Source organism: Staurois parvus, unplaced genomic scaffold (assembly GCF_062004578.1).
Source record: "Staurois parvus isolate SC_StPar_1 unplaced genomic scaffold, SC_StPar_1.0 ptg001017l, whole genome shotgun sequence".
Classification (NCBI taxonomy): domain Eukaryota; kingdom Metazoa; phylum Chordata; class Amphibia; order Anura; family Ranidae; genus Staurois; species Staurois parvus.
Genome location: NW_028318813.1, coordinates 189,504 through 205,539, shown reverse-complemented (window position 1 = coordinate 205,539; position 16,036 = coordinate 189,504). Strand labels below are relative to the sequence as shown.

The 16,036-nt window shown below is 46.6% G+C and overlaps 1 protein-coding gene across 5 annotated transcripts in view; it reads left to right on the top strand.

The window, feature by feature from the left end:
- The window catches only part of LOC149441175 (uncharacterized), a 141,006-nt gene extending 125,298 nt beyond the window's left edge, over positions 1-15,708 (top strand). For all 5 annotated transcript variants that reach the window (XM_089657655.1, XM_089657654.1, XM_089657657.1 and 2 more), the window contains 9 exons: positions 104-256; positions 512-641; positions 1,067-1,141; positions 4,834-4,926; positions 5,203-5,360; positions 5,465-5,611; positions 6,922-7,007; positions 9,065-9,169; positions 11,663-15,708. In XM_089657655.1, coding sequence (XP_089513781.1) covers positions 104-256; positions 512-641; positions 1,067-1,141; positions 4,834-4,926; positions 5,203-5,360; positions 5,465-5,611; positions 6,922-7,007; positions 9,065-9,169; positions 11,663-11,847 — 1,132 coding nt within the window. In that variant the 3' untranslated portion in view covers positions 11,848-15,708. The remainder of the gene's footprint in view (positions 1-103; positions 257-511; positions 642-1,066; positions 1,142-4,833; positions 4,927-5,202; positions 5,361-5,464; positions 5,612-6,921; positions 7,008-9,064; positions 9,170-11,662) is intronic.
- Positions 15,709-16,036: the final 328 nt, after the last annotated feature.

Sequence of the window (16,036 nt, the reverse complement as noted above, 5' to 3'; positions counted from 1 at the left end):
TATAGTGTGTTGAGTATCTGCTGTGTTGGAGGATGCCTAGTGTATAGTGATGCTGAGTATCTGCTGTGATAGAGGCCATAGAGTGATGCTGAGTATCCCACAGGTTCCTCATGGATCTGGAGTCCCGGGTAGACGAGGACATTGTCATTTCGGATATTTGTGACATCATCTATCACCATGCTGTCCATAACTTCCCAGTCTACAAGGATTATGTGCGCAACCAGCTATACCAGGAGAAGACCTATAGCGAGCTCATGTGAGACTACTACCGCTATGTTCCACCTGCTTGTGTAACCACACCCCACTTACCTGACTGCACCCCACTTACCTGACTGCACCCCACTTACCTGATCGCATCCCATACACTTAACCGCACTCCATTCACCTGACTGCACCCCATTCACTTGACCAAACTCTATTCACCTGACCGCTCTCTACTCACCTGACCACATTCCCGTGCATGGCTGACATAATCCACATTCTGACTCTGTCTCTCTTCTTGGTCTGGCAGGGAGAAGAAACCGCAGTTCCAAGCCATACTGTGCCGCTTACAGGAGCTCCCTCAGTGCCAGCGCCTCCCCTTCATGTCTTTCCTGCTACTGCCCTTTCAGAGGATCACTCGCATAAAGATGCTCATTGAGGTAGAGACTCCACCCTGAATGCTCAACCCCGTCCTGGCTGAAATTCCCCCCCCAACACACCTCCACTCCAGCACACTCCACTTCACCCCACCCAACTTTAATCTTCCCAGCACCCACTTTCCATCCCACTCTGAACCTTCCCACACCCCTTTTTCCATCCCACTCGAAGCCTCTCTACCCCCCTCTCCACCTCCCTATGAACCCCCCTGCACTCTTCACTCCACCCATTATACTCTTCATTTTCCCCTGATCCCCCCATCTCTTATACACCTCTTCATCTTACCCTGATCCCCTCCATCCCTTATACTGGATCCCTTTCCCCATCCCTGCTCACCCCTTCCTTCCATTTTGGTATAACACTCTGCTCCACCTATCCACAAATCCAGCCAGTGATACTTCTTTTTTTTTTTTTTTCTTCCACAAAGAATATTTTGAAGAGGACGGAGGAGGGTTCAGAGGCTGAACAGAATGCCAGCAAAGCCCTGGATGCCGTCTCCAAGGTACAGACGTGTTACATGTATGAGGATGTGGTGCATGCACATTGACATATAGGGGGAGATTTACTAAAACTGGAGCCCCCGGAATCTGGTGCAGCTGTGCATGGTAGCCAATCAGCTTCTATCTTCAGGTTGTTCAATTAAGCTTTGACAATAAAACCTCGAAGGTGATTGGGTACTATGCATGGTTGTACCTGACTTAGAACTCTCCAGCTTTAGTAAATAACCCCCAGTATGTCTTGGAGGTGGGAGAGGAAAAGTCTCAAACTGTTATATATATTTTATTTACAGTACCTTTCAAAAGTATTCATACCTCTAGAAATTTTCCACATTTTGCCATGTTACAACCAAAAACGTAAATGTATTTTATTGGGATTTCATGTGATAGACCAACGCAAAGTGGCACATAATGGTGAAATGGAAGGAAAATAAGAAATGGTTTTCAAAATTTTTTACAAATAAATATTTGAAAAGTGTGGCGCGCATTTGTATTCATCCCCCTTTTACTCTGATCCCCCTAACTAAAATCTAGTGGAACCAATTGCCTTCAGAAGTCACATAATTAATAAATAGAGTCCACCTGTGTGTCATGTGATCTCAGTATAAATCCAGCTTTGTTAGAGAACATTAGTGAACAAACAGCATCATGAAGCCCAAGGAACACACCAGAAAGGTCAGGGATAAAGTTGGGGAGAAGTTTAAAGCAGGGTTAGGTTATAAAAAAAATATCCCAAGCTTTGAACCTCTCAGGGAGCACTGTTCAATCCATCATACGAAAATGGAAGAGTACGGCACAACTGCCAACCTACCAAGACATGGCCGTCAGAGAAGCAGCCAAGAGGCCCATGGTAACTCTGGAGGAGCTGCAGAGATCCACAGCTCAGGTGGGAGAATCTGTCCACAGGACAACTATTACTCGTGCTCTTCACATATCTGGCCTTTATGGAAGAGTGACAAGAAGAAAGCCATTGTTGGAGGAAAGCCATAAGAAGTCCTGTTTGCAGTTTGTGAGAAGCCATGTGGGGGACACAGCAAACATGTGGAAGAAGGGGCTCTGGTCAGAGGAGACCAAACTTAAACTTTTTGACCTAAATGCAAAACGCTGTGTGGCGGAAAACTAACACCGAATCCCACCCTGAGCACACCATCCCCACCATGAAACATGGTGGTGGCAGTGTCATGTTGTGGAGATGCTTTTCTTCAGCAGGGACAGAGTTGATGGGAAGATGGATGGAGCCAAATACAACGCAATCTTAGAAGAAAACCTGTTAGAGTCTGTAAAAGACTTGAGACTGGGACGGAGGTTCACCTTCCAGCAGGACAACGACCCGAAACATCCAGCCAGAACTACAATGGAATGGTTCAGTTCAAAGCATATTCATGTGTTAGAATGCCCATTCACAGTCTAGACCTAAATGCAATGGAGAATCTGTGGCAAGATTTGAAAACTGCTGTTCACAGACACTCCATCCAATGTGACAGAGCTTGAGCAGAAATGTCCCTCTCTAGATGTGCAAAGAGACGTCCCCAAAAAGACTTGCAGCTGGAATTGCAGCCAAAGGGGGTCCTACAAAGTATTGACTCCGGGGGGCTGAATACAAATGCCGCCACACTTTTCACAGAATTATTGGTCACAAATGTTGGAAACCATTTCTCATCTTCCTTCCACTTCACAATTATGTGCCACTTTGTGTCGGTCCATCACATCCAATCCCAATAAAATACATTGATGGTTCTGGTTATAACATGACAAAATGTGGAAAATTTCAAGGGATATGAATACTGTACCAGAGGAGCTTACACTTTAATGTGTCCCCCCCCCCTCCCCATACACAGTCACACACAATATTTATTATACATTTATCTAGCTCTGACATACAGTTGCAAGAAAAAGTATGTGAACCCCTTGGGATTACGTGGAGTTTTGTATGAATTGGGCATAAAATGTGCTCTGAACGTCATCTAAGTCACAATAGAAGAACACAGTCTGCTGAACATAATACTACACACACATTAGATGTTGCCATGGTTTAATTGCACATAACATGTAAACATTCACAGTGCAGGGAGGATAAAGTATGTGAACCTTTGGACTTAATTACTGGTTGACCCTCCTTTGGCAGCAATAACCTCAACCAAACGTTTCCTGTAGTTGCAGATCAGACCTGCACAACGATCTGGAGTCATTTTGGACCACTCCTCTTCACAAAACTGTTTCAGTGTAGCAATATTCTTGGGATGTCTGGTGTGAATCGCTCTCTTAAGGTCATGCCACAGCATTTCAATGGGGTTGAGGTCAGGACTCTGACTGGGCCACTCCAGAAGGTGTATTCTGTGCTGTTGCAGCCATTGTTTTGTTGAATTACTTGTATGCTTTGGGTCATTGTCCTGTTGCATCACCCATCCTTTGCGGAGCTTCAGTTGGCGGACAGATGGTCGTACGTTTTCCTGCAAAATGTCTTGATAAACTCTGGAATTCATTTTCCCATCAATGACAACAATCCGTCCAGGCCCTGAGGCAGCAAAGCAGCCCCAAACCATGATGCTCCCTTCGCCATGTTTCACAGTGGGGAAGAGGTTTTGATGTTGGTGTGCTGTGCCTTTTTTTCTCCACACATAGTGTTGTGTGGAGAAAAACACAAACAACTCAATCTTGGTTTCATCTGTCCACAGTATATTTTGCCAGTAGTGCTGTGGAACATCCAGGTGCTCTTTTGCAAACTTCAAACGTGCTGCAATCTTCTTTTTGGACAGCAATGGCTTCCTCCGTGGTGTCCTCCCATGTACTCCATTCTTGTTTAATGTTTTCCTTATTGTAGATGTGTCAACAAAAATGTTAGCATGTGCCAGAGATTTCTGTAGGTCTTTAGCTGACACTCTGGGATTCTTCTTTACCTCATGCAGCATTCTGCGCTGTGCTCTTGCAGTCATTTTTACAGGATGACCACGCCTAGGGAGAGTAGCAACAGTGCTAAACTTTCTCCATTTGTAGACAGTCTGTCTTACCGTGGACACATGAACATCAAGGCTTTTGGAGATACTTTTGTAACCCTTTCCAGCTTCATGCAAGTCAACAATTCTTGATCGTAGGTCTTCTGAGAGCTCTTTTCTGCGAGGCACGGTTCACATCAGACAGTGCTTCTTGAAACCAGTAAACCCAAAACAGGTGTCAGCAACACATCCAATATCATCACACTGATTGGAGTCAAGGTTGGCTCACTCCTGGCTCCAATTAGCTCTGGGAGAAGTCATTAAGCTAGGGCCTCACATACTTTTTCCTCCCTGCACTGTGAATGTTTACATGTTATGTGCAATTAAACCATGGCAACATCTAATGTTTGTGTAGTATTATGTTCAGCAGACTGTGTTGTTCTATTGTTGTGACTTAGATGACGTTCAGAGCACATTTTATACCCAATTCATGCAAAACTCCACGTAATCCCAAGGGGTTCACATACTTTTTCTTGCAACTGTATACTGCAGTGCTGTACAGAGATCACTGAGCCAGTCATTGCTGAGACAGCATTGCAACTTCACAATATTACTGCAGACTCAGAAAATACCGTCTCAGTGTTAGAAGTGTAAAAGCAAATACTAACGGTTATTATAAGGATTTTTTCTTGTTTTGTCATTTAAAAGCTATGTTATGTTCCTGATAGAATTACATTTATAGCATTTGCTCCTGGATTCCGCAGATTATCACAGAGTGCAACCAGGAGGTGGGCCGCATGCGGCAGACAGAGGAACTGATCCACATCTCCTCCAAGATCGAGTTTGACAAGATAAAGGTCAGCTTATGCATGATGTCTACTTCCTGTTACAGCTTACATTTCCTGCTGATGTAAAGTATGTCAACATTTTATACCCGTCATGGCACCTCAGGGGTGGAGCTTTGTGGCACGGGGTGGGGCTTTGTAGCTCCTCAGGACTGGGACATTAGTATTATGTTTTTTTGTTTTTTTTTTGGGAGCAGAACTCGGCTCCTGCATACAAAGGCTTGAAGGAAGCACACTGAGGTGAATGAGGGTCGAGCGGTATTAAACGCCAATGCATTCTACTTGCAGGCCATCCCGATCATTTCTCAGAGTCGGTTCCTTGAGAAGCAAGGGGAACTGAGCGAAGTGCAGCAGAAGGGGAGTCTGTTCGGCATCAAACCCACCAAACTGACCCCAGTCTACTTCTTCCTGTTCAATGATTTCCTGTTGATCACCCAGAAGAAAGGGTACAGACCCCCCCCGTATTATTTTTGTCCCTCCTTCCCTCTCTCCTCTGTATCCCGCCTTCTCTGCCTCTCTCCTTCCTAAAGTTCTACTCCTATTATTTCAGCTCTGACCGGCATGTCGTTGTGGATTATGCCCATCGTTCTCTGGTTCAACTCCAGTCCTGCCCTACAATGGAGAACAGCTTCTTCCTGACCCTACTGGAGAATCACCAGGGCAAAACCTGTGACCGGCTCTTCAAGGCTCCGACACAGTGAGTAGGCTCCTCCTATTATCAGGTGACACCGTCTTTCCTCCTCCTGCAGGGCGACACATATAGAAGGAGCTATGGGTCTGTCCTCCTCCTGCAGGGCGACACATATAGAAGGAGCTATGAGTCTGTCCTCCTCCTGCAGGGCGACACGTATAGAAGGAGCTATGGGTCTGTCCTCCTCCTGCAGGGTGACACATATAGAAGGGGCTATGGGTCTGTCCTCCTCCTGCAGGGTGACACATATAGAAGGAGCTATGGGTCTGTCCTCCTCCTGCAGGGTGACACATATAGAAGGAGCTATGGGTCTGTCCTCCTCCTGCAGGGTGACACATATAGAAGGAGCTATGAGTCTGTCCTCCTCCTGCAGGGCTACACATATAGAAGGAGCTATGGGTCTGTCCTCCTCCTGCAGGGCGACACATATAGAAGGGGCTATGGGTCTGTCCTCCTCCTGCAGGGTGACACATATAGAAGGAGCTATGGGTCTGTCCTCCTCCTGCAGGGTGACACATATTGAAGGAGCTATGGGTCTGTCCTCCTCCTGCAGGGTGACACATATAGAAGGGGCTATTAATCTGTCCTCCTCCTGCAGGGTGACACATATAGAAGGGGCTATGGGTCCGTCCTCCTCCTGCAGGGTGACACATATAGGAGCTATGGGTCTGTCCTCTTGCAGGACGACACATATAGAAGGAGGTATGAATCTGCCCTCCTCCTGCAGGGTGACACATATAGAAGGGGCTATGAGTCTATTCTTCTCCTGCAGGGTGACACCTATAGGAGGAGCCATGAGTCTGTCCTCCTCCTGCAGGGTGACACATATAGAAAGGGCTATGAACCTGTCCTCCTTCTGCAGGGTGACACATATAGAAGGGGCTATGAGTCTGTCCTCCTCCTGCAGGGTGACACATATAGAAGGGGCTACGAGTCTGTCCTCCTGCAGGGTGACAGTAATAGAAGGGGGCTATGAGTCTGTCCTCCTCCTGCAGGGTGACACTTATAGAAGGGGCTGTGAGTCTGTCCTCCTCCTGCAGGGTGACACATAGAAGGGGCTGTGAGTCTGTCCTCCTCCTGCAGGGTGACACATATAGAAGGGGCTATGAGTCTGTCCTCCTCCTGCAGGGTGACACCTATAGAAGGGGCTATGAATCTGTCCTCCTCCTGCAGGGTGACACATATAGAAGGGGCTATGAGTCTGTCCTCCTCCTGCAGGGTGATATCTATAGAAGGAGCTATGAGTCTGTCCTCCTCCTGCAGAGTGACACATATAGAAGGGGATCCCTCATCTTGTCATACATTGTTATACACAGGTCAGACTTGCATCGTTGGGCGGCAGTGTTTCCCAGTAAAAACGAGGACGCATTATCCGGCAGTGACACCATATACGAGGACTGGGGTGAGTTTGCTTTCTTTTGGGGCTCTCTGTGATTTCCGGTGTCCCTCTATTATTTTTTCTGTAGACAATTGTGCTGAGAAATGTCTGACCTGAGTCAGTAACAAGTTCCCTTTAATAAATATTTATGATATTAGGAGCAGGGGTCTCCAAACTTTCTAAGCAAGGGGAAAGTCTACTGTCCTTCAGGCAGGCCGGACTGTGGCCAATGGGAGTAGAAAATGCCCCAGAACCAGTGCCTCATCATTGGTTTTAAACTGTTACTAAACCCGGACCCCGCATTCACTATATCCGCTCTCCCCGGACCCCGCATTCACTATATCCGCTCTCCCCGGACCCCGCATTCACTATATCTGGTCTCCCCGGACCCCGCATTCACTATATCTGGTCTCCCCGGACCCCGCATTCACTATATCTGGTCTCCCCGGACCCTGCATCCACTATATCTGGTCTCCCCGGACCCCGCATTCACTATATCTGGTCTTCCCGGACCCGCATTCACTATATCTGATCTTCCCGGACCCGCATTCACTATATCTGGTCTTCCCGGACCCGCATTCACTATATCTGGTCTTCCCGGACCCTGCATTCACTATATCCGCTCTCCCCGGACCCCGCATTCACTATATCCGCTCTCCCCGGACCCTGCATTCACTATATCCGCTCTTCCCGGACCCCGCATTCACTATATCCGCTCTCCCCGGACCCCGCATTCACTATATCCGGTCTTCCCGGACCCGCATTCACTATATCCGCTCTCCCCGGACCCTGCATTCACTATATCCGCTCTCCCCGGACCCTGCATTCACTATATCCGCTCTCCCCGGACCCTGCATTCACTATATCCGCTCTCCCCGGACCCCGCATTCACTATATCCGCTCTCCCAGACCCTGCATTCACTATATCCACTGTCCCCGGACCCCGCATTCACTATATCCGCTCTCCCCGGACCCCGCATTCACTATATCCGGTCTCCCTGGACCCCGCATTCACTATATCCGCTCTCCCCGGACCCTGCATTCACTATATCCGCTCTCCCAAGACCCCACATTCACTATATCTGGTCTTCCCGGACCCGCATTCACTATATCTGGTCTTCCCGGACCCGCATTCACTATATCCGGTCTCCCCGGACCCCGCAGTCACTATATCCGGTCTCCCCGGACCCCGCATTCACTATATCCGCTCTCTCTGGACCCCGCATTCACTATATCCGCTCTCTCTGGACCCCGCATTCACTATATCCGCTCTCTCCAGACCCCGCATTCACTATGACCGCTCTCCCTGCATTCACTATATCCGCTCTCCCCGGACCCTGCATTCACTATATCCGCTCTCCCCGGACCCTGCATTCACTATATCTGGTCTCTGTTAAATACCTTTTCTCATCAGCAGTATATAGCAGTCTTGTGACTTCTATCAGTGTCCAGCAGAGCACTGGTTAAAGCTTGTAGTACAGTTTTCATTCTTCTGTAGGAGGAATGCAGGACCCCTGACCTCTGTCTGGACAGTGCTGATTGGCCCTGTGCTAATTACATGCACCCTCCCAAGAAAAAAAACAAACTCTCTAGCAATACACATCAAACTGAGCATTGCAGATTGCCCCCGAGCCTCTGTTCTATCAGGAGATATTTAGGAGACATTGGAAGAAGGGGAGGATCAGAGAAGTCAGGATCAAACATCCTTTTTTACACAATGCGGAGGATTAACCCCTTAGGTCCCACAGTGAGTATAGCAAGCACGCTTTACTGCATCTACAGACTGATTGTACTGTTGTGGGTTTAGTAACAGAAGAGTTTACACATTCGGCAATCCTGAAGCTTGTAAATACTTGGTGGTTGGCCCCAGAATGGAGATGCTTTTAGGGTTTCCACAACAGTTTTGTGTTGTTTCGTGTTCCTGTTGAGTAAAACTGAAGTTACTCCAAGTAGGAGGGAGCATCATATTCACTAACATGCTGACTATGGCTGTATGTCCTGTCTGATACAAATTGCTGTGCTACCTAGAAGGTCCCTCTGTCATATGTCCCCGATCTAACGGCCTTTCCCTTCATCGCCAGATTGCCCCCAGGTACACTGTGTGGAGCAGTACGCCGCCGCGCAGGCTGATGAGGTGAACCTGGAGCCCTCTGACATCATCAATGTGCTACGGAAAACATCTGAAGGTGAGTGCCGAGGTGCCCCATTATTGTGCCCCATTGTGAGTGCCGAGGTGCCCCATTATTGTGCCTCATTGTGAGTGCCGAGATGCCCCATTATTGTGCCTCATTGTGAGTGCCGAGGTGCCCCATTATTGTGCCCCATTGTGAGTGCCGAGGTGCCCCATTATTGTGCCTCATTGTGAGTGCCGAGATGCCCCATTATTGTGCCTCATTGTGAGTGCCGAGATGCCCCATTATTGTGCCTCATTGTGAGTGCCGATGTGCCCCATTATTGTGCCTCATTGTGAGTGCCGATGTGCCCCATTATTGTGCCCCATTGTGAGTGCCGAGGTGCCCCATTATTGTGCCTCATTGTGAGTGCCGATGTGCCCCATTATTATGCCCCATTGTGAGTGCCGAGGTGCCCCTTATTATGCCCCATTATTATGAGTGCCGAGGTGCCCCATTATTATGAGTGCCGAGGTGCCCCATTATTATGAGTGCCCAGGTGCCCCATTATTATGCCCCATTATTATGAGTGCCGAGGTGCCCCATTATTATGAGTGCCGAGGTGCCCCATTATTATGCCCCATTATGAGCGCCGAGGTTCCCCATTATTATGCCCCATTATGAGCGCCGAGATGCCCCATTATTATGCCCCATTATGAGCGCCGAGGTGCCCCAATATTATGCCCCATTATGAGCACCGAGGTGCCCCATTATTATAAGTGTCGAGGTGCCCCATTATTATGAGTGCCAAGGTGCCCCATTATTATGCCCCATTATGAGTGTCGAGGTGCCCCATTATGCCCCATTATGAGTGCCAAGGTGCCCCATTATTATGCCCCATTATGAGCGCCGAGGTGCCCCATTATTATGAGTGTTGAGGTGCTCCATTATTATGCCCCATTATGAGTGCCGAGGTGCCCCATTATTATGAGTGCCGAGGTGCCCCATTATTATGCCCCATTATGAGCAACGAGGTGCCCCATTATTATGAGTGCCGAGGTGCCCCATTATTATGCCCCATTATGAGTGCCGAGGTGCCCCATTATTATGCCCCATTGTGAGTGCCGAGTCGCCCCATTATTATGAGTGCCAAGGTGCCCCATTATTATGCCCCATTATGAGTGCCGAGGTGCCCCATTATTATGCCCCATTATGAGTGCCGAGGTGGGAGGGGGCAGGACCCAGAGGGGATCTAAGGCAGTACAATAGGACAGAGTGCTAATCAATATGTGTGATTGGTGTGGAATGAAGAACGTTGGGCTCATCTGGAATAAATCATTAGTTCAGAAGTTGGCTTATCTGCTGATAATTGTGTTTCCTAATTCAGAACGACGCTTATCCTGCTTTTTAACCTGTTCTCTATAGTCCTTCGGCTACAGCGCAGTTGTCTGGTTCTGGGAAACCGTCCATGGATGTCATTCCAGAACACGCCCCCTGCACACCCCCCAACGGCGTGCACCCGGCACGCGCCCCCTGCACCCCCCCCAGCGGCGCGCACCCGGCACAGCTGATCACGGGATATGGTAAACGGCCAATCACGGCAGCCTTTTACCACGTGATCAGCTGTGTCCAATGACACAGAATATCACCCGGTAAATACAGTTGCTGGTTATCGGCTGCACTTTCCTCACACTGTCACAGCGCGAGGAAAGTACTGCTAATAACCGGCAATTGTCAGAGAAGTGATCAACACTGATCATCAGGGCACTGATGATCAATGCCCATCAGTGCTGCCCACCTGTACCCATCAGTGCTGCCCACCTGTACCCATCAGTGCCACCAACTTGTGCCCTGCAGTGCCACCCAGCAGTGGCTAGCAGTGCCACCCACCTGTGTCCTGCAGTGCCACTCACCTGTGTCCTGCAGTGCCACCCACCTGTGCCCAGAAGTGCCACCCATCAGTGTTGCCCAGTAGTGTCACCCATCAGTGCCACCCGGCAGTGCCACCTATCAGTGCAGCATCATCAGTGCCAGCTCATCAGTGCCGCCTATCAGTGCCCATCAGTGCTGCCTATCCATGCCACCTCATCAGTGCCCATCAGTGCTGCCTATCCGTGCCGCCTCATCAATGCGCATCAGTGAAGGAGAAAAATTACCTGTTTGCAAAATTTTATAATAGAAGCAAAGAAAAACTTTTTTTTTCAAATGTTTTGCTCTTTTATTTGTTTATAGCACAAGAAATAAAAAACCCAGCGGTGAGTAAATACCACCAAAAGAAAGCTCTATTTGTGTGAAAAAAATGATAAAAATTTCATATGGGTACACTGTTGCATGACCGCGCAATTGTCATTCAAATTGCAACAGCGCTGAAAGCTGAAAATTGGCCTGGGCAGATTTTTACCCTTCTTTGCTCTGGAGATATTGATGTACAGTGGGGAAAATAATTATTTGATCCCTGCAGGTTTTGGAAGTTTTCCCACTTACAAAGACATGAAGGGCCTGTAGATTGTATGCAGATGTGTATACTTACAAAGCTGACACTTTTTTTTTTTTTTTTTTTATCCTCAGGTTGGTATGAGGGTATCCGGCTTTCCGATGGCAAGAAGGGCTGGTTTCCCGCCCGCTACGTCCAGGAGATCACCAACGAACATGTCAGGAGGAGGAACCTTCGGGAGCGATATCGTCTCCTGCAGGCCGCAAGGCAGATAGTCATCCAGACTTCTGACATCAAGAAGAAATCTAGTTCGGCTTGAGCCCTTGAGTTATCCATCTGTCCAACTGATAGGTGTTTGAACCTAACAATCAGGCTGGGTTTTATTGTGCAACCATTAAGGAAGGAAAAAAATGCTTGGTCCTAAAACCAGCCGGAAAAAGGTGAAGGTTAATCGAGGATTGGCCAGGAACTGCTGCTAGCTTTTCTGTCAACGGTTGGATGCGTTCATATCTGTATTCTGGAAGAGCACAAATGTCCCATAAAAAGGGACCAACCTAATTTCAAGCACAAGAAGTGATCAATGTTCTCTGAGAATTTCCAGGCCTCCTGAAGAGTTGGACATTTTGTTTTGGGCTTCAAAGAAGTCATTATTCTTGCCAGGTTGGTTTCATTTCACTCAACATTCACCTAGGTCTGAGCTTAAAAGTGATCAAAATTTGACCTCAGTTCTACTTCATGCAGGATAATGGAAGGAAAACTATAACAGTGCCACAAAGTAAAGGAAATAAGTCGCCTGATCTTGCATAGTTGTCATGGTGAACCTTATCATAGTTTAGTCGCGCTACCATGTTACTTTCACATCAGCCAGAACCAGTGTGAAAAGCAAAATTGAAAAGTGTGTTTGCTTGGCAATCTGTTGGGGGACAACCAAGCCTTGGCCAAATACATCCTCATAATTTTATTTCCAAAAGTATCAAGTGACTGCGCACTATCGGACTAAGAGGTTTTAAGGAATGTCCTCATCCTAGGACAAGAAAAAATCCCTAATCACGCTGAGCTAGTTTTCAACACCCCAAGAACTAATCACAAATCATTTGGAGATTTTGAGCTGTGGAGTTTTTAATCTGTGCTTTTTGAGTGAGATCAAAAATTGTTCTCAAGTCCTTTGTCTTCTTCATTAAAAGGTCCTCCAAGGTTAATAAACGTAAAAACATTTGGTCTTTTAATGGGCTTAAAGAAAAGGATGTTTTTCAGGAAATAATTTCAACATCTTGGCAAAACCTTGGACGCCTCTCATTGTAGACTTTGTTGACCTCTTTGTAGAGCAGTTTCGTTGTGGTGTTACTGAGATCATACACCAACTTAAAGCAGTCCTAATCAACCTTTGTAGCCAAGGACCAGACAGCAACATGTTTTGATTTTGTTTGCCAAAGACATCCAAACCTAAAGTATTTAAATATGACTATAGACTCTCAAACACCTAACCAACTTTCTCATCAAAAAAAGATAGCAAATCCATGATCTTAGAGTTTGACTTTTGATATTGGGGTGAAAATTGCCTAATCTTCTCTGTGGGTCTTCATGGAGCTGTTTCTCCTATGAAAAAAGATCATCACACTTTTCTGGTCACAAAGAACCTTTTGCATTAGGTCTTGAATTTCTTGACGAGGCCTGGTGCACAAGGCTAACTTGCAGGATACAACGTTGCTGTTGTGTCGATGAATTTCTTGATGAGGCCTGGTGCACAAGGCGAACTTGCAGGATACAACATCGCTGTTGTGTGGTCAGATGTTAGACTGTTGCATGGTGTCTATCTTCTCTTAGACCAGGGGTCTCCAGACTTTCTACACAAAGGGCCAGTTTACTGTCCTTCAGACTTTAGGAGGACCAGACTACGGGCAGCGAGAGTTGAAAATTTCTCAGGTATGGTGGTTTGTGGAAAAAAAAATTGCATAGCAACTGTGGTCAGTAGGAGGAGGAGTAGTGCCCCATCATTGGTATTAGAGAGAGGAATAGTGCCCCATCATTGGTATCAGTGGGAGGAGTATTTCCCCATCATTGGTGTCAGTGGGAGGAATAGTTCTCCATCAGTGGTATTAGTGAGAGGACTAGTTCCCATCATTTGTGTCAGTGGGAGGAATAGTTCCCCATAATTGATATTAGTTAGAGGAATATTTCCTTATCATTGTTATCAGAGGGAAGAAAAATTACCCATCATTGGTATCAGAGGAAGGAAAAGTTCCCTGTCGTTGGTATTAGTGGGAGGAAAGGTGTCTCATCATGTTATCAGTGGGAAGAATAATTCCCCATCATTGATATCAGAATGAAGAATAGTGCCCCCTCATTGGTAAGAGTGGAAGGATGTATGCCCCACTGTTGGTGTCAGTAGAAAGAATGATATCTCATTGTTGGTGTTAGTAGGAGGAATAATGTCTCTTATCAGTGAGAGGATTAGTACCCCAATGGCCATATAAAGACAAGCAAAGGGCCAAAGTCCACTGTCTTAGACCATTTTTACCAGCGGTGAGGCTTTCATTACAACACAAACTGGGATATCAAGGAACAATGGTGTCTATCATCTCTTAGACCAGTTCCACCATTGGCGAGGCTTTCATCACAACACAAACTGGGATATCGAAGAGCTATGGTGTCTATCTTCTGTTAGACCAGTTCCACCATTGGCGAGGCTTTCATTACAACACAAACTGGGTTTCAAGGAACGGTGGTGTCTATCATCTCTTAGACCAGTTCCACCAGTGGCGAGGCTTTCATTACAACAGTAACTGGGATATCACGGAACGATGGTGTCTATCATCTCTTAGAGCAGTTCCACCATTGGCAAGGCTTTCATCACAACAGAAACTGGGATAGCGAAGAGCTATGGTGTCTATCTTCTTTTAGACCAGTTCCACCATTGGCAAGGCTTTCATTACAACACAAACTGGGATATCAAGGAATGGAGGTGTCTATCATCTCTTAGACCAGTTCCACCATTGGTGAGGCTTTCATTACAACACAGACTGGGATATCAAGGAGCAATGGTGTCTATCATCTCAGTCAGTTCCACCATTGGTGAGGCTTTCATTACAATGCAAACTGGGATATTAAGGAACATTTACTCTTCCAGAATTTACAATGAACCTTTGCTTTTGGTCTTGATGAGACCTGGTACACAGGGCTAACTTGCAGGATACAAGGCCGCTGCTGTGTGGTCAGATTTTAAACCTTCCCATGGTGTCTATCTTCTTTTAGACCAGTTCCATAATTGGTGAGGCTTTCATTACAACATAAACTGGGATATCAAGGAATGATTGTGTCTATCATCTTTTAGACCAGTTCCACCTTTGGGGAGGCTTTCATTACAACGCAAAATGAGATATCAAGGAACATTTACTCTTCCAGGATTTCCAAGGATCCTTTGCGCTCAGTCATGATGAGACTTGGTACACAGGACTAACTTGCAGGATACAAGGTTGCTGTTTTTTGGTCTTAAACCATTCCATGGTGTTCATCTTTTAGACCAGTTCCACCAGTGGTGAGGCTTTCATTACAACGCAAACTGGGATATCAAGGAACGATGGTGTTCATCTTCTCTTAGACCACTTCCACCAGTGGCGAGGCTTTCAGTACAACGCAAACTGGGATATCAAGGAACGATGGTGTCCATCTTCTCTTAGACCAGTTCCACCAGTGGCGAGGCTTTCATTACAACGCAAACTGGGATATCAAGGAACGATGTTGTCCATCTTCTCCTAGACCATTTCCACCTGTGGTTTGAAGTCCACACAAACTATTAAACATATCGAGGGAAGTTTACTCTGCCAGGATTTACAAAGGTGTGTGATTTTATAAATCGCCTAAAGACTGAGAAGAACAATTTTAAGGACAATGCCCTGAACGGTGTTTACATGGAACTTACAAATTCATCTCATATATGGAAATGTTCACACTGCCAGTTTCCAATGGACTGTAATATGAAGGAAGGATTTTACATCGGGTTTTTGTTCATGGGTAGACTATGTGAGTCGAATGTGAGGGCGACAGATATTGGGGTGGGGTCTTTTGTGTGTTGTGCAGGGAAAAATGTGCTGTATATTTTGAAACTGCCAAATACATTGTCTTGTAACGTTATTTCAAGTTATTTCTTGTCAAGTGAAGTAAAATTTTTCCTCTGCTAGAATTTGTTTTCTTGTCATATGTGTGGAGGGAAACCAACGAGTCAAATATTTGAATGATGGACCTGCGGAAAGTTCATCTGTCTGAATCACCGTCTTGGAGCAAACATGCAGCTGATACATTCAGGATAGTGACTCTCAGGGGCTGATTTACTAAAGGAAAATAGACCTTGTACTTTGCAAAGTGCAGTTGCTCCAGAGCTTAGTAAATGAGGGAAAGCTTCACTTTGCAAAGGAATACCCAATCATGTGCAAGGGAAAAAAAAAACAGCATTTCTGCTTGCATGCAATCGGATGATGGAAGTCAGCAGAGCCTCTGCTCATTTACTAAGC